Source organism: Ranitomeya variabilis, chromosome 6 (genome assembly GCF_051348905.1).
Source record: "Ranitomeya variabilis isolate aRanVar5 chromosome 6, aRanVar5.hap1, whole genome shotgun sequence".
NCBI lineage: Eukaryota > Metazoa > Chordata > Amphibia > Anura > Dendrobatidae > Ranitomeya > Ranitomeya variabilis.
The window spans coordinates 459,476,328-459,495,403 of record NC_135237.1 but is presented as its reverse complement, the minus strand read 5'-3'; the positions used below and the strand labels follow the sequence as shown (position 1 = coordinate 459,495,403).

General features: G+C 46.1%; 1 protein-coding gene across 1 annotated transcript in view; it reads left to right on the top strand.

Moving 5' to 3' along the window:
- Positions 1-19,076, top strand: part of NSMAF (neutral sphingomyelinase activation associated factor) — a 103,862-nt gene that overhangs the window by 54,619 nt on the left and 30,167 nt on the right. The window contains exons 15-16 of the mRNA XM_077270536.1: positions 5,096-5,186; positions 7,869-7,932. Coding sequence (XP_077126651.1) covers positions 5,096-5,186; positions 7,869-7,932 — 155 coding nt within the window. The remainder of the gene's footprint in view (positions 1-5,095; positions 5,187-7,868; positions 7,933-19,076) is intronic.

The window sequence follows — 19,076 nt, the reverse complement described above, 5'->3', positions numbered from 1 at the left end:
AGCTTATAGCGGCAAAATAAGGTGACCGATTCCTTTTGAGACCACTGCAAAATTTTCAGTTTGTCTGATTTTTCTCTTTATAGGTATATTTTTGAGTAAAATGTAAATTGCTCTTTAATTCTATAAACTTCTGACAACATGTCTCCAGAGTTCCAAGCAATAAATTTTGTATTTATTTTCTGAAAATGAGAAATGGTCAAAATAGCAAAAAAATGCATTGTTTGCAGAGTCAAATAATGCAAAAAAAACAATTTCAGAATCATTTAGAGATAACAATACTAATGTTTTAACTCGGGAAGAGTTCAGAAATCAATATTTTGTGGAATAACCATGATTTTTAATCACAGCTTTCATGCGTCTTGGCATGCTTTCACTAGTCTTTCACGCTGCTTTTGGGTGCCCTTATGCCACTCCTGGTACAAATATTTACCGTATTTTTCAGCGGTCATCTTAGGCTACTTTCACACTAGCGTCGTACGACGAATTGCGTCGTTGCGACGTACCGACGCAAGCAGTGAAAGCGCCGCACAACGGGGGCAGCAGATGCTGTTTTTCAACGCATCCGCTGCCCCATTGTGAGGTGCGGGGAGGAGGGGGCGGAGTTCCGGCTGCGCATGCGTGGTCGGAAATGGCGGACACGACGCACCAAAAAATGTTACATGCAACGTTTTTTGGTGCCGACGGTCCGACGCAACCGTCGCATGACGGTTGCGACGTGTGGCAATGTGTCGCTAATGTTAGTCTATGGACAAAAAACGCATCCTGCAAGCAATTTTGCAGGATGCGTTTTTTAGCCACAACGACTCATTGCGACGTGCAGTCACACGACGCAAGTGTGAAAGTAGCCTTAGGCCTCTTTCACACTTCAGTCTTTTGGCGTCTGTTTGAATCCGCCGTTTTCCTCAAATAGCGGATCCGCCATTTTTTTTTTGGCGGATCCGCTATTTTCCCATAGACTTGCATTAGCAACGGATTGTGGCGAATGGTCGTCCGTTCCATCCGCCATGCGATGGATCTGTCGAGATTTGGCGGACGTCATCTAGACATTGACGGACATTATAACGTTTTTTGTCTGCGCCGAAATGGCGGTTTGCCATCACGTCCGCCATTCCATAGAATGGCCGGACCGTCCTTTGGCGGATCCGTCGCCCCAATCCGCTTTTTCAATTGCGCATGCTCCAAAAAGTAGATATTTTTCCCAGACAACCCCCAAGTAACGGATCCGTCAAAAAAACGGATCCGTTAGAACCGTTTTCTCAACAATTGTGACGGATCCGTCACTATATCGGAGCAGACTGACGCCAAACAACTGAAGTGTGAAAGAAGCCTTATACACCGGGTGTCGTCTTAGGCTACTTTCACACTAGCATCGTACGACGCATGTCCCAATGCGTCGTTTTGGAGAAAAAACGCATCCTGCAAAATTGCTTGCAGGATGCATTTTTTTCTCCATAGACTAACATTTGCGACGCATTGCCACACGTCGCAACCGTCGTGCGATGGTTGCGTCGGACCGTCGGCACCAAAAAACGTTGCATGTAACGTTTTTTGGTGCGTCGTGTGCCGGAACTCCGCCCCCTCCTCCCCGGAGCTCAGAATGGGGCAGTGGATGCGTTGAAAAACTGCATCCGCTGCCCCCGTTGTGCGGCGCTTCCACAGTATGCGTCGGTATGTCGCAACCGTGCGTCGTACGACGCTAGTGTGAAAGTAGCCTTATACGGCGTGTGCAGGGAGCGGTCCCGGATGGTTCCCAGGGTCTGGAGGAGAGGGGAGACTCTCCTTCAGGCCCTGGGATCCATATTCATGTAAAAAAAAAATATGGATATACTTACCTTCCGACGGGCCCCGGAGTTCTCCCAGCTCTCCGCAATGCATGCGGCGGCTTCCGTTCCCAAGGATGCTTTGCGTGCCGCGAAGGACCTTTGTGACGTCGCGGACACGCAATCTACTTGAAGAAAGAGAATTTGGCATAGAAATTCAATATGGAGAGGACCCGGTACGTATTGAATAGTTGGTGGCCGATATTAGCGAGTTCAGGCAATATTCCTCTAAGGTGTGTGATCTTAAAGGGAACCTGTCACCTGAATTTGGCGGGAAAGGTTCCCCTTAAATGGCTTTAACCAACATTTAGGCTGTGTGCTCATGGTGCATTTTTTTCTGCACAGAATCTGCAGCAAAACGCTAGGGAATCCTCTTGCCAGCAAAGTCAATGAGAATCCTGAAGAGCTATGCACATGATCAGTAATTTTCCTATCTGGATTTGTGCTGCTTTTAAGTCTGCAACATGTCAATTGTTTGTGCATTTTTGCCACATTTTTCACCCATTGACTTCAATTGAGTCATAAGCAGCAAAAACGCAGGTATAAAAAAAAAAATGTTTGCGGATTTGCTGAGATTTGTTTTTATGAAACACCGGCGCAGCGGTTCTGATCAGCGGTAACGTTACTGCCAGTAGATTGTTACCATCGGCCAGAGCACTGCGGGGTCATGCTGTCAGATGTCAGCATGACCCCGCAGAGATACTGTGACCCACAGTAAAAATCTTATCGCAGGTCACCGGGATCGCCTGATAAGGCTAGTTTCACACATCAGTTTTTTGTTTTCAGGCTAAATCCGGCAAATGTGTAAAAAAAACAAAAACGGATACGGCGCAAATTGGGAAAAACTGATGCGCCGGATGAGTAAGAGAGAGAGACCGGATCCAGGTGCCGAATTCATTGTTTCACACCTCCGTTTCATGTGTTTTTGGATCCAGTGTTTCCATCACTGCGTTTTTTTCACCGGACAAAAAAACGTTGCAGTGGACGTTTTCTCCGTCCGCTGGAAACAACTATTTGGACGGATCCAGAAAAAAAACGGATTAAACGTCTGGCCATCAGGCACAATCCGGCGCTAATACAACTCTATGGGGAAAAAATGGATCCGGCATAAAAAACGGATCTGTTTTTTCCAAAAATTTCCGGATTGTGCCTGAACCAAAAAGCCTGATGTGTGAAAGTAGCCTCAGAGAATCAGCCAACGCCTGATGTCACTGATTACAGCGGGAGCATAGACATCAGCCACCGCCTATGCTCAAAGTAAAAAAAAGAAAAAAATATTGACATAAAAATCATAAAACTTTGTATACTAATGTTACACCTAATCCATGAAACCCTTTGTCTCCTGTGAAAAATCAAAAATAGAAAAAAACCATATTCTCACCTGAACGCCTAATGCCGGAAGCCCATGTCACCTGGAAAATTAAAAAAACAAACATATCCCTCACGTATCTGCTGTAATTCATAATGTCTCTCGACGAGTTGGATCACTTGTGTAGTAGTCGCACCAGCTGACACTCTGATAGGAGCGTGAAATCACTCCTGCAGTGTGTGCGCTGAGCTGTGGTGAGAAAGGTCACCAGCGGATGAACTCCGGTGAACTTTTTCACTGCAGCTTAGCGCACACACTGCAGGAGTGATTACCACTTGTGTCAGTGTGTAGCCAGCTGTCCTCAAGAGCAACCACAAGATGAACCTTTGGCACAAAATTGCTATCTTGCAAAAAAATAGTGCTTATATTACAATCACATATAGAAAGGAAAACAGAACCCAAACAAACCAATTTCTGTGGTTGTTTTGCCAAGTGAAATTCCACTTTTTTTTTTTTTTTTAACCATCTCATCCCATTTTAATCTCACCATTCCCCCCAGTACATTGTATGATAAAGTGAACAAATTAACTCTTCCTGCAAAAAGCAACTGCTCTTACGGCCATGTTGATGGGGGGGAGGGGGTGAATAAAATAAGTTCTAGTTTCTTGGAAAAAGGGGAGAATGAAAACAAGTGGGTAAACACTAAAATAATGGATTGGATGAGAAGGGGTTAAATTGGGATTTTATCTGAAACACTTATCGTCATTTTATATATTTTTGAAATCTAAAATATCAGGACACTTATTCAGGAGCATTTCCACTGTATAATGACCATGCTGTGCAGTTTAGAATCTGCAGTTTTCCTGTTTTTTAACACAATTTTATTCTTTTCTTTGGTGTGTGAGGTTTTTTTAAAGCCCCCTCCCCATAGCTGTGAATGCGCAGCGCTGAATGTAGTCCTCCAGCAAAGATGCTATGTTAAATGCTACATAAGTCGTTTTCACAGTGGTCGTGTCTGACTATTTGTAAATCAGTCTCGAGTCCCTTAAAGCCCTGATACATTAGATTACCGACTATCAAAAACTGCCATATTGAGTTGATCTGATGTCTATGGACGCCTTCTGACTCGATGTTTGAACTCGATCCTTTTTTTTTTTTTTTCATATATCCAAGGCATCAGATAATGGATAATCTAATATTCCACATAAATGCGTTTAAATGTTGCTCCCCAGGCCCTTTTTTCCTACAATAAGTAGGCAGTCGGGAGTTGTTCACATATTTCTTTATTTTCAAGTGAAATTTGTGATTCATAAACACTGGTATAAATCTCAATTTTGCTTTGTAAGTCAATGTAATCTGTCCTTTGCAACAAAAACCGTATAGGAAACAGTAAACTATACAATGTTTGTAGAACAAAAACAAAATGTTGGCGATTTTCTGTTTTTCTCCATTGATCCTCTGACTGCCCGGCAGTGGTTCACTCTCCTATCCCCATTCCCTCTTATTTACATGTGGGTTTGCTGCGTAAATTATGCCGATGTCGCCCTATGCATTGTAAAGGGCAAAATGCACAATGAAAATCTGCAGAAATAATGAATGTAATGCAGATCGAATACTCAGCGGCCCAGGTTAGTTTGCACATAGAAGTGATCTGTAGCATGGTGATGAGATTTTTTTTCTGTTCTCTTACCAATCTGCAGTGAGTAGAGTCTTCCTAGTGGACCTTCTCATCCCTCTGACTTCTTGATTACTGCGGATTAGATCCGTAACGACACTGGCTATAGAGGTTGTGCCTGTGGACACCGCCACTCCCTATGTTACAGCAGTATGTGGTTGTGCAGGAGGGGACTAAGGGTTAAACAACTAAATTTGTGAAATATAAAGACGTTAAACTGTGTTCATTCTGGAGTCTTTGATGACTAATGGTGAACATGACTATAATGGGTTTTATTCTAATGACTTTCAGAAGCGGTATCATGAAATGCCAGAGCCCAAGTTTATATATGGAAGTCACTATTCTTCTCCAGGATATGTCCTCTTCTACTTGGTTAGAGTTGGTAAGACACCACACTTTCATTATATTTTTTATTTTTCTTACTTGGTGACTGGTTTGTACAATGAATAGGTGTGAAGCTGCCGGTGGTTGTCAGGGCGAGTGCCTCCTTTGGTGGTTTATCCGAGATGGTGACAGCTAACGCCTGGTCATTGTGCTGCAGTGGTGTGATACAGACAACTCTTGCAAAGTCTTTATGGTTCCTTCTAAAATCTACAAACACTTTCCCAGAGATCACACTTACTGCATACAAGCTGTTCTGTATACGGGGAGGTGTACATTCTCCTCTGTCAGGTTGTAGGATGTAGTGCACAGTATTTATAGTTCTTTATGTAATTTTACAAGGGTTTTCCATCCTTGGGAAAACATTCTTTACAGAGGACCTGTCTAGTGATGAGCAAATATACTCGTTGCTCGGGTGACTCCGAGTATTTGGTAGTGTTCGGAGATTTAGTTTTCCTTGCAGCAGCTGAATAATTTACAGCTATTAGCCAGGCTGAGTACATGTGGGGGTTGCCTGGTTGCTAGGGAATCCCCACATGTAATTAAGCTGGCTAATAGCTGTAAATCATTCAGCTGCTGCAAGGAAAACTAAATCTCCGAGCACTAAAAAATACCCGGAGGACACCCGAGCGTGCTTGGGAAATCTCGAGTAATATATTCGCTCATCACTAGACCTGTCACTTGCCAAAAATGCAATTTTTTTTTTTTTTTACCCATTGGATGCCATTGTTCTCCTAAATGTGCCATTGTAGCTTTTTTCTTCTTGCTTTGCCTCCCTGTTCTTGAAATAAGGCCCTCTTTTCCTTTTTTGTGCCCTTATATGTAACTCTACTCTTCTTAGCCAAGGGGGCGATTCTTTACGGGCGTCTTCTTTAGATAAAAACACCTCCATGGCCAACAGTCCAGCATTTAAAAATATAAAATGGGAAGAGGAGGGCCATACCTGAGGAACAAAGGCACAAGAATAAAAGAAGAAAAAACAGCTGATTTAGGAGAACCGCAATGAGGTCAAGTTAAAAAAAAAAAAAAAAATGCGTATTTCTGGCAAGTGACAGGTCCTATTTAACACCTTCCTGACATCTGACATTCATGTACGTCATGCATCTGGGGCCGGTGTAGGAGATGGCTCAGCAGATCAGATCACATCCAGCAGTAATAGCTGTGACCGGAGCGGCATGCTGCTATCTGTTGCTGAAGTTTTCGGCCTCTTGGGCTATTCACAAAGAAGCAGAATCTAGTTGACAGAAAAATCAGAGGTTGCAGAAGAGTCCTTCATATGTATAGAACAAAGTAGGCTGTGTAGCATCTAGTAGAATTACCTGCGAGTCAGAAATGGAGATTTCTGCCCTTAAAGGGACTTTACTAGCACCCAATGACTGTTCAAACCAAGTACAGGCGTTCGGTGCACCCTTGGTGTGGCCAAACATTTACGTGCGTGTTTCCACGTGCTTGGTTTGCATCCAGATTTTTATTTCCACACTCCAAAGTACGGAATATCATCATTATTTTGCACATTAAGGAAAATAAAAGAATGATGCTCATAATTTATTGTCCTCAAAGGAGGCAATTACAGATTGAAGGACCAAGTGAAAGGTTCAAGAAGTTGAGATGACAAACAGAGATCTGCAATACCTTGGAGAAGCAGAGAGGTCTGTCTATTACAACACTAAATTAGAACAGATTAGCTTAGTTTCTACAGGATAGGAACAGTCTGTGTAGGAGGATGAAACTTAAAGGAGGTCTGTCAACACAGAACAACTGATCAAGCCAAGTACAGGTGCTCATCGCACCCTTAGCGAGGCCAACCCTTTAAATGCACTTTCCCACTATCTCCACCACTGCTCCCTACCCCCTCTTCTTTGATTGACTGCTTTGGCTTTATAGAGCCAGAGAAAGGCAGCGATGGATGGAACTCAAGCAGGTGGAAAGCTCTGGTGCGTAGAGTCCTGCACTTAGTTTGAGCAATCCTTCTGCCTTGGCGGTCTCCCTGAAGTGTCTGCTTCCTAGTAGAAGTAGCTTATACCCACAGCATTCTCTGTTCTATCATACAAGCATGAAAACCATTGTGTAAATCAAGAGAAAAGTAGAATGGCACTAAGAAACCGTGTACTTACTGGTGGAGTAGGTGGACTCTGAGTCAGCGACACCTTACTGGGTGAGATCACGGTGATAAAGGTGCTTGCTTGAAGAAACACATGTAGTAATCCAACAATGAAGAAAAAAGCACCAACACTCAGTTTATTGTGTCATAAAAACCTTAGTCCTTTATTTACGAATACTTTCCTTGGTCAAGGTATATTAGGGCAGGACAAATGCGGGCATGCTGGCAAAAGAGCAGGACTACGGCCGTTTCGCGTATAACATGCTTCCACGGGTCCAGATTCATTCATTGGAAAACCATCGTGTAATGCTTCATTTCTCCTGACGTTGGTTCCACAATGAAGCTTGACACTTGCTTGAAGCCCTCACAGATTAGAACTGACGTTACCCTTAAATTATTCCGAGAGATTGTACAAAGCTGAAAACACTTTATTCCTATTGGTGAAGTTTAGGAATATTTCAGTGAAATTGTTTTACTTTTATTTGAAAACTTCCCACGAAAGGAAGTATAACATTAAATGGCCATGTTACTGTGGTTCCATTTGTCGATATTTAGTGTTTATGATGTTCCTTTCTTTTACAGCACCAGAGCACATGCTTTGCATCCAAAATGGAAAGTTTGACCATGCCGATAGAATGTTCAACAGGTTAGTGCTGTGCTGAGCCTCAGTCGAGTTGGGTCCTTTGTAGAAATGTTTTAGGATTAGTATCAGATCTGATGTATATTGTATGTCCTCTTCATCTGTAGTCTTAAAAATAATATACCATCAGTGAAAATACTAACTTAACCCCTTAGTGACAGCCAATTTGGTATTTACCGTATATACTCCAGTATAAGCCGAGATTTTCAGCCCATTTTTTGGGGCTCAAAGTCCCCCTCTCGGCTTATACTCGAGTCATACCCAGGGGGGTCGGCAGGGGAGGGGGAGCGGGGGCTGTCTAATTATACTCACCTGCTCCTGGCGCGGTCCCTGCAGGTCCCTGCTTCCCCGGCTCCCCAGCTTCTTCCTGTACTGAGCGGTCACACGGTACCGCTCATTACAGTAATGAATATGCAACTCCACCTCCCATAGGGGTGGAGCTGCATATTCATTACTGTAATGAGCGGTAACGGTGACCGCTCAATACAGGAAGAAGCTGCAGCGCTGGGGAACCTGGGACCTGCAGGGACCGCGCCAGGAGCAGGTGAGTATAATTGGGGGTGGGGGAGCGCAGCGCTGCGCGATAGTCACCTTTCCTCTTTCCAGTGTCGCTCCGTCTTCAGCATCTTCTGCAGTGACGTTCAGGTCAGAGGGCGCGGTGACGTGGTTAGTGTGCGCCCTCTGCCTGAACGTCAGTGCAGAAGACGCTGAAGACAGAGCGGCACCGGAATGCGGAAAGGTGAATATAGCAAGTGCCGGGGGCCTGAGCGACGAGAGGTGAGTATGTGATTTTTTTTTTTTTTATTTTTTTTTATCGCAGCAACAGCAAATGGGGCAAGTGTCTATATGGAGCATGTTATGGGGCCATAATTAATGTTTGTGCAGCATTATATGGGGCAAGTGTCTATATGGAGCATCTTATGGGGCCATAATCAACGTTTGTGCAGCACTATATGGGGCAAGTGTCTGTATGGAGCATCTTATGGGGCCATAATCAACGTTTGTGCAGCACTATATGGGGCAAATATCTTTATGGAGCATCTTATGGGGCCATTATTAAACTTTATGCAGGATTATATGGGGCATATTTTAATATGGAGCATCTTATGAGGCACATCATAAACTTTATGGAGCATTATATGGGGCTCTTGATTCAATATCAATATTCAAAAACGCTTAACCTACTGATGTCTCAATTAATTTTACTTTTATTGGTATCTATTTTTATTTTTGACATTTACCGGTAGCTGCTGCATTTCCCACCCTAGGCTTATACTCGAGTCATTAAGTTTTCCAGTTTCTTTGTGGCAAAATTAGGGGGGTCGGCTTATACTCTGGTCCGCTTATACTCGAGTGTATACGGTATATGACCAAGGCAATTTTTACCATTCTGACCGCTGTCACTTTATGAAGTTATAACTCTGGAACGCTTCAACGGATCAGACTGATTCTGAGATTGTTTTTTCGTGACATATTGTACTTCATGTTTGTGGTAACATTTCTTTGACATGACTTGTGTTTATTTGTGAAAAAAACACAGATATTTGAATTTTGGCAATTTTCAAACTTTTTTAATTTTTTTACCCTTAAATCAGAGAATGGTGTCACACAAAATAGTTAATAAATAACATTTTCCACATGTTTACTTTAAATCAGCACAATTTTGGAAACCCCTTTTTTATTTTTTTTATTTTTTAGGACGTTATAAGGGTTAAAAGGTGACCAGCGATTTCTAATTTTTCCAACAAAATTTACAAAACCATTTTTTTAGGGACCACATCACATTTGAAGTGACTTTGGGGGGTCAATATAACACAAAATACCCAAAAGTGACACCATTCTAAAAACTGCACCCCTCAAGGTGCGCAAAACCACATTCAAGAAGTTTATTAACCCTTCAGGTGCTTCATGAGAACTAAAGCAATGTGGAAGGAAAAAATGAATATTTTGCTTTTTTTCACATAAAAATTACTTTGGAGCTAAACTTTATTTTCACAAGGGTATCAGGAAAAAATGGACCACAAAATTTGTTGTGCAATTTCCCCTGTTTGAGGGGCATGGCAGGGCTCAGAAGGGAGGGAGCACTGTTTGATTTTTTTAATGCAAAATTGGCTGGAATCCATGGCGGGCGCCATGTCGCGTTTGGAGACCCCATGATGTACCTAAACAGTGGAACCACTGAATTCTAAGGCTGCCATCACACTAGCAGTATTTGGTCAGTATTTTACCTCAGTATTTGTAAGCCAAAAACAGGAGTGGAACAAATAGAGGAAAAGTATAATAGAAACATATGCACCACTTCGGCATTTATCACCCACTCCTGGTTTTGGCTTACAAATACTGATGTACAATACTGACCAAATACTGCTAGTGTGACGGCAGCCTAACAGCAACCCTAGCTCTAGTCCTAGCCCTAACCCCAATGGGAAAAATGGAAATTAATACATTTTATTATTTTTTTACCTAACTAAGGAGGGTTTGATTTAACTTTTTTTCTTTTTTCTTTTGATCACTGTGATAGAAATGAACCAATAGGAAAAATTTCCTATTGTTGCCACGTGCTGGCCAGCAAATCTTGGCGGGCGCTCTGCGCATGCACCCGCCATTTTCTTCCCGGAAGAAGACTCCGATGGCCAGGGGACAGGACCGGGGGATGCAGGAGGGTCTAAGGACACCAGAGGAGAGAGAAATGGGGTCCCCCGAGCCCTCCTGGTACCTCGGTTGTGCTGGATCACATCAGGAGGGAGAAATTAAATGGGAAATCAGACTTTTTTTTTTTTGTTTGTTTTTTGCTGTCACCGTTAATTATAATTCTATAATAAGAGGTGATCGCAACACTGGGGTTGGTAAAAAACGACCCAAATCATTTTCTACGGGGTCTCTATGCCCCGGTATACTACCCAATCAGTATTTCTATTATAGTTTTTTGTTTGTGCCACTCCTTATATTGGCATCCAAACCCTGATGAAAAGTACCGACTTGTGAATGAGGCATTTAGCGCGTTCCCTCTGCAGACACCACTTATAATTGACCTGCTTGGGTCAGATATTCAAGTTATGAAAGCGATCTCTCCATATATCCTGTTTCCATCTGCTCCTGCAGCTGACAGCAGGGAGGAAGTAAAGGGCGGCACTAATCCGGTTTTCCTTTTAATCTGTACCATACTGTAGTGAATGTGGTGTGTGGCTTACATTGGAATACAGCTCATTTTGACTTGTGTTTTATTAAATATGGATTTGAATCTTGCATTTACATTGATTGTGCAAATCAGAAATGGTTTTCAATTGGGTCCTCTAGTTACACTGTATATATAAGGGGAAGTTATCAGAAAATTACCTTACTCTGTCGCCTCATTGGGGGACACAGGACCATGTGTTATGCTGCTGTCCACTAGGAGGCGACGCTATGCATAATCTGAAAAAGATTAACTGTGGCTCCTCCTCCGCAGTATACACCTCTGGACGGCATCAGCCTTCTCCAGTTTTTGCTTAGTGTCGCATAGGAGGCACACCTAAGATTTTTTTCTTTTACTCCGTTATTTTCCGACGGATTCCAGTTGAAGAAAAGTGGGTCTCCTGCGAGACTCCCGGCATGGCTCCTTCCTCGGCCCCCTATTGCGTGCCCAAGTTGAAGTAGAGATGGCTATTCCCCATGTTGCTCCTTCCCCAGTCCCTTGGGTGCTGGTTCTAAGTCGAGACCCCCCCTCCTTCCCCAATTCCTTTTGGTTTCTGGGTTGAGGTCGAGGCGAGGATAAAGGCCCCTGAAGGTGACAACAGCACCCTCCCTAATCCCCCTCTGGGGGTATTAGGTTGAGACACCTCAGGTAGGGCCTGTACAGGCAGCATTCTACAGCTCCCAGCAATGGGCCAGCACACTGCGCCTGCATCCAGGGACCCCAGCCCAGCTGCAGGCTCCTGTTGGGGTCGGGGGGAGTGCAGGCTGGCATGGCACATACAGACACAGGGCTCCCTGCGCCTCTGTCTCTGCGGCAGCACCAGCTCTATACTGCCTCAGGGGAACCCCTCACCGGGTCCCCCTTCTGCTTACAGCCCCACCGCTATCCTGCCTTTAAATCCGGGGGGTCCAGTTCAGATCCGACCACCTCCCGGACTTTCGCGCCGGCCTGGATCCCTTCTGGGTATCAGGCATCTAATTTAGGCCCCGGCTTCGGCCTAGCTGAAGCCACCGCTTTCTCTCCGCCCCCCGGCCCGCCCCCCGGATGACAAATATGACACTCTACAGTGTCATAGAGGGGGCGGATCGAGACAGAAAGGGCGCGTTTTTACACAGCTTTGCCGCCTTTTTCTCAGCTCTCCGCCCCCTTCTCCCCCTGCCTCTTCTCCTCAGCAGCCATTTCTACTGCAGCAAGGATTAACCCTGCATCTCCCGGTCAGCAGGACCAGGCCAGCCAGTCTCCGGGGGACACAGGACTGTGGATCTTCGGCGCTGGACCTAGGGGCAAACTGGTGGGGTAAGATCACAGCTGGGTTGTTTTACTGAATCCATATTCCCTATAAGGCTCCCCTATAGGGTTCTCCTCATAGCTACCCCTGTATCGTCCTCTGCATAGCAGCCCTTCTGCACTCTGTGCACTATAGAAAGAAGGAGTACCAAAGGAGCAGGAAGATGGTGCAAAATTTAAATATTTATTAATTAGCATTAGCATATAGTGCATAAATACATACAGAACAATACAAAAGGATGATTAAAATAAAGTGAGTCTTCACCAGTGAACACACTGCCAATGATCAGTATCCCACACATAAAGTAACCCTATAAGATCAGCCAAGTATATATGCCAAATCACCACCGTGGGTAACTAGTATACCCCCCACAGTGTCCAATATCCATAACAAGGAGGCGCTTACCAATAGAGTGTGCAGAGGCAGTGTGTACCGGGCAGGATTCAGTTCGTGGGGATCTCCACTCTTTTTTGTATTGTTCTGTATGTATTTATGCACTATATGCTAATGCTAATTAATAAATATTTAAATTTTGCACCCTCTTCCTGCTCCTTTCGTACTCCTTCTTTCTAAATGGCTTATATGGAGTTAGTTTGCCTTATTGGTTGCGGGTTCTTACAGCACTATCTAGTGCTTTAATTCCCCTGCTAAAATGTTGCCTAGTTTTGTTATCACTCTGTGCACTATGCCGGGCTGAAGGTCCAAGAGAACCAGGCAGGACTGCTGTTATGCACTCTGCACAGCCTGCAGGACCTCTCTCCCTAGTGGCAGTATCTACCCACGCTGCCAGGACTGCACTCAGACTACTGTGTAAGAGCCCCGAGAGGCCCCTGCCAATGCTTCGGTGTCTAATGCCATGCCGGAATGGGTTACTCAGATGTCGCAATCTAGATACCCTAACCTCCACATTGCTGGGTAACGGTCATAGCCAAGGCATGACTCTGCAGAGCCTGAAGCAAAGGGAGAGCTTGTCTCGGGGACAGGACGACCCTGGCACATCCACGTCTAAGTCAGGACGCAAGCGGACCCATAGTCCATCTACGTCAACCCATAGCACTCGGTCATCCCCTTCTAGGGAGAGACACCGTAGTTTCAGGTCAGCTAGACCGTCCCCTTCCAGGGACAGACAACACAGATCTCCGCAATCCCCGACCAGAGAAGGCCTCCTCCCCAGCTCACCCAGCAGGGGACGCCTCAGTGATACACAGGATTTGGAAGGCATCTGTGACTCCGACTCAGACAAGTAAACGGAGGGGTCCCTGATCCCAATCCCCCCTAGCAATACTGCGCTAGTTGAGGACATAATCTCTTCCATCCATCGGGTGCTGGACATTTCTGATCTGCCACCAGAGGCCCCAGAACACAAGATTTCCTTTGAAGGACCTCTGAAGCCGCCTAAGGTTTTCTCTAACCACCTAGAGTTTAAGGCAATCCTTAAAATGCAGTTCTCACAGCCTGAGAAAAAATTAGCTAATCGCAAATATCTGGAGGCGAGGTACCCCTTCCCGCAGAAGGATACCAAGGAGTGGACAGACCCACCCGAAGTGGACCCCCCAGTCTCTAGACTAGCAGCACAGACCCTCCTTTCACTGCCAGATAGCTCAACCCTCAGGGACGCAGCAGACCGGCAGGTAGAACGCATGGCTCGTTCAATTTTCGAGGCCGCAGGGGCATCCCTGGCTCCCGCGTTCACTTCAGTTTGGGCTGCCAAGGCCATTCTGGCCTGGGCCAAAAATTTACAAGCTCTCCAAGCATCCGCTACTGAGCTGTCGGACCAAGCGGTTCAAATAGCAGTCGTAGCAGATTACATGCTTCATGCAGCTCTGGCTTCAGCAAGGGGTGTAGCGGGGATAGCATCAAACGCCATCACAATTCGGCATATCCTCTGGCTGCGGGAATGGAAAGCCGACGCAGCATGAAAGAAGTCCATCACGCACCTCCCCTACCTCAGTGGGCTTTTTTCCGTGAACAGTTGGACACAATGATATCCAACGCCACCGGGGGTAAGAGTACCTCTCTTCCCCAACTGAAACCTAAACGCACTTACAAGAAGCGTAACCAAACTCTATTCCGATCCTTTCGGAATTCTTCGGGCTGGTCCGTCTCGCATCCAGCACAAAATCGTAACCCTTCCCCACGCAGGGACAACTCACGATCAACGCAAAGGTCGGACAAGACCTGGCAGTCAAAAGCAGCCCAGTCTAAACCTAGAGGAGGAAAATCTCAGACTTTTTCCTCATCATGACTCACGGACCCTGGAAGACACCACACCCGTAGGCGGCCGACTTTTGCTCTTTCATCAAGTCTGGCTGCCTACTACAGAAGACAGGTGGGTCAGGGAACTAGTGTCTTCCGGATACAAGATAGAGTTCACCTCCAACCCACCGGACCGATTCTTCCTCTCTGTCCCCCCAAAACCACCAGCCAAGGCTCGTGCCTTCCGGAAAGCGGTCTCCTCGCTTTTTCAAGCAGGAGTCATAGTACCGGTACCCATGGCCGAGCGCTTCCGAGGGTTCTACTCCAATCTATTCGTAGTTCCCAAGAAAGGAGGCAGCGTGCGGCCCATACTGGACCTAAAACAACTCAACAAATACGTACGGGTCCGTCACTTCCGCATGGAGTACCTTCGGTCCATCATTGCGTCCATGGAGAAGGGAGAATATCTCGCTTCCATAGACATACAAGACGCATACCTGCATATACCGATTGCACCTGCTCATCAGAGATTTCTCAGGTTCGCAATCAACCAGGACCACTACCAGTTCGTGGCTCTCCCGTTTGGACTCGCCACGGCTCCCAGAGTGTTTACCAAAGTCATGGCAGCCACCATGGACGTCCTGCACTCCAGAGGCATAGTAGTCGTTCCATACTTGGACGATCTACTCATCAAGGCTCCCACCTTCAAGGACTACGAGCTCAGCGTCTCAATCACAATCGACACTGAGTCGCATGGGTTGGTTAGTCAACCTACAAAAGTCATCACCAACCCCGAGTCAGTCTCTGACCTTCCTGGGAATGCTATTCAACACCTCCAGGGGTCTAGTTCTCCTTCCCAAGGACAAGGCACTGGCTCTCCGTCTAGGAGTTCGCACCCTCCTTCGCAAACCCCCTCGATCTCTCCGGTTTGCCATGAGAGTCCTCGGCAGGATGTGGGCAGCAATAGAAGCCGTCCCATTTGCCCAGTTTAGTCTCGGGCATCTCCAACTAGCCATCCTCAAGTCCTGGGACAAGAACCCTTTCTCTCTCGACAGGGAGTTCCAGCTAATGTCGTCAACCAAGAGGTCCCTGCACTGGTGGCTCAAGCCAACCTCTCTAGCAAAGGGGAAATCCTTTCTCACAGGTCATTGGAAAGTTCTGACCACCGATGCGAGCCTGACGGGTTGGGGTGCAGTGCACCTACACCACAGGGCAAGTGGTCCCCAGTGGAAGCGACCATGCCCATCAACATCCTGGAAATTCGTGCCATCCTCCTGGCATTGAGGGCCTTTCATCACCTACTGACAGCCTCTCACATCAGAATACAGTCGGACAATGCCACGGCTGTGGCATATGTGAATCACCAAGGGGGGACCTGCAGTGCCCAGGCGATGCGAGAAGTGTCACATATCCTCCACTGGGCAGAGGACACAGGGTCGGTTCTCTCGGCGGTCCACATTCCAGGTGTGACAACTGGGAAGCAGACTTCCTCAGCCGACAAGAAATAGACTCGGGAGAGTGGTCTCTCCATCCCGAAATTTTTCGCCAGATCTGCCATCACGGGGGGACCCCGGATGTGGACCTAATGGCATCCCACTTCAATGCCAAAGTCTCCAACTTCATGGCCAGAACACACGATCCGCGGTCGCTCGGAGCAGACGCTCTGGTTCGGGACTGGACCCAGTTCCAGCTTCTGTACATTTTTCCACCTCTCCCCCTGATATCCAGAGTGGTGAGGAAGATCAAACAAGAGGGAGTTCCAACCATCCTAATTGCACCAGACTGGCCCAGATGTACATGGTACGCCGACATCGTACAACTTACAGCAGACGCCCCCTGGCGTCTCCCCGACCGCCACGATCTTCTATCACAAGGCCCGTTCTACCACCAGAACTCAGGGGCTCTCAATTTGATGGCGTGGCCCTTGAGACCTGGGTTCTAACCCAGGCAGGGCTCTCGCTGGACGTCATTGGAACCATGATCAGGGCACGGAAGCCAGCCTCTGCCAAGATTTATTACCGTACCTGGAAAGCTTTCTTTACCTGGTGCGAATCTCGTGGCCAGACCCCACTCCCTTATTCCCTACCCAAAGAACTTGGTTTTCTCCAATCGGGTATGGAGGCCAGGCTGTCATTAGGCTCGCTTAAGAGCCAGGTGTCAGCCCTCTCAGTGCTTTTTCAAAGGCGCATTGCTACCAAGCCGCAAGTAAGGACTTTTCTTCAGGGGGTTTCCCAATTGGTTCCCCCCTACAGATGACCACTAGAAACGTGGGACCTCAACCTGGTCCTGACAGCATTGCAGGAACCACCCTTCGAACCCCTTAAGGAGGTCCCGCTCCGCCTTCTCTCCCAGGTGGTTTTCCTGGTGGCAATCGCCTCGCTACGCAGGGTGTCTGAACTGACAGCACTCTCCTGCAGACGGCCCTTCATGGCCTTTCACCAGGACAAGGTAGTTCTTCGTACGGTCCCATCCTTCCTTCTGAAGGTTGTGTCCAACTTCCACCTCAATGAGGAAATTTCACTACCATCCCTTTGTCCGGTCCCGGTTCATAAAGTGGAGAAGGCTCTGCATACGCTTGACCTTGTCAGGGCATTGCGTATAAACGTGTCTAGGACTGCGTCCTTCCGGAGGTCTGATTCTCTTTTCCTCCTTCCAGAAGGCGGCCACAAGGGTCTGCCAGCTTCCAAAGCTACCCTTGCCAGGTGGATCAAATCCACCATACAAGAGGCCTACCGCCTTAAGAATTCTCCTCTTCCAGCCGGTATTACGGCACACTCTACACGGGCGGTAGGGGCCTCCTGGGCCATTCTGCACCAGGTTTCGGCACAACAAGTGTGTAAGGCGGCCACTTGGACTAGCCTACACACGTTTACTTAACACTACAGGGTTCATACCCAGTCCTCAGTGGACGCGAGCCTGGGTAGATGTGTTCTGCAGGCGGCGGTGCCCTAAGTATAGGGGCCTGTCTGCACAATATTCGTCCATTGCTTCCCACCCAGGGACTGCTTTAGGACGTCCCATGGTCCTGTGTCCCTCAATGAGGCGACAGAGTAAAGGAGATTTATGTGTACTCACTATAAAATCTTTCTCTTAGCCTCTAATTGGGGGACACAGCTCCCACCCTGTTGCCCTTTCCGGGCAGTTGTAACTGTTGAGTTCTCATATTGTTTTCTTGAGCTTGTACATAGTTGCCTTCTTATAGGCATAATTATGTTATTCATGTTACGTTCCTCCTACTGCTTTTGCCCAAAACTGGAGAAGGCTGATGCTGTCCAGGGGTGTATACTGCAGAGGAGGAGCCACAGTTAATCTTTTTCAGATTATGCATCGTGTCGCCTCCTAGTGGACAGCAGCATAACAGCATGGTCCTGTGTCCCCCAATTAGAGGCTAAGAGAAAGAGATTTTACGGTGAGTACACAAAAATCTCCTTATTGTTTAAAATCGTGTTCCTTGGTTAAATGTAATGTTATTTTTTCAAATATATCACCAACTAAATTGAGAATTTAAAATTAGAAAATCCAGCTAATTTTCACGCTCTCCGCTGTGGCATTTTTATTTTTATTTCAGATTTCTTGAAATGGAGTTGGGCTATGCGCACATGTTGAGTATTTGAATGCAGAAATTTCAGCACAAGTTCTGCAGGTCTTGGCAGGAAAAATGCACGTTTTTGCCGCATTTTGTTTGCATTCAGTTTTGGACAGCAATGAATGTTGTTGAGATAAGGAATAATAGCAATACGTGATGGACACTACACAGCTGACATCTACGTCAAGCACCATTACCCCTATTGCCACCACACCAAGGCAATCTATAAGAGTCAAGGCAAAATGCCAGGAGCGGCACATCTAATATGATGCGCCATTTCTGGGGCGGCTGTGGGCTGGTAAATTAAGGCTCTTAAGGGCCCAATAACCACATCATTTTTTTTTTATTTACTAATAAAAAGCTGTCCAATAAGCTTGTCATTTTATTATGTCGGAGGCAGTGCAATTATGTCTCTGTCACATTCACTGCTGTCTAACAACGAATGCAAGTCCGCAGCAAATCCGCAGTCTTTTTTTAGATCTGTTTTTTACTAACTTAACTGCAGTCAATGGGTGGAATAAAACTCTGAAGGAATTGACATGCTGCAGTTTTGAATCTGCACCAAATCTGCAAGTCACAAATACGCAAAGTGTGAATGACACTTTAGGGTTCTCATTCACTATTCTGGCATCGCGATTCCCTTCAGGTTTTCTGACAAAAACGTGACGTGTGCACACAGGCTTAGTCTAAGGGGAAAAAAAACTCCCGTGGTCAGGGTGAAGATTGCAAAAATTGTATTTTTTATTCTCAATTCAGATTGTGGAATGTAAAAAAAAAATTAATGCTAAAACCTGATTTTAAACAATAGGTCAATTTCTGATGATGGTTTCCCTTTAAAGATTCTGTCCACTACACGGGCAACCCCTTCTGAAATACTATGCTCCCCCTTGTAAGATCAAAATACC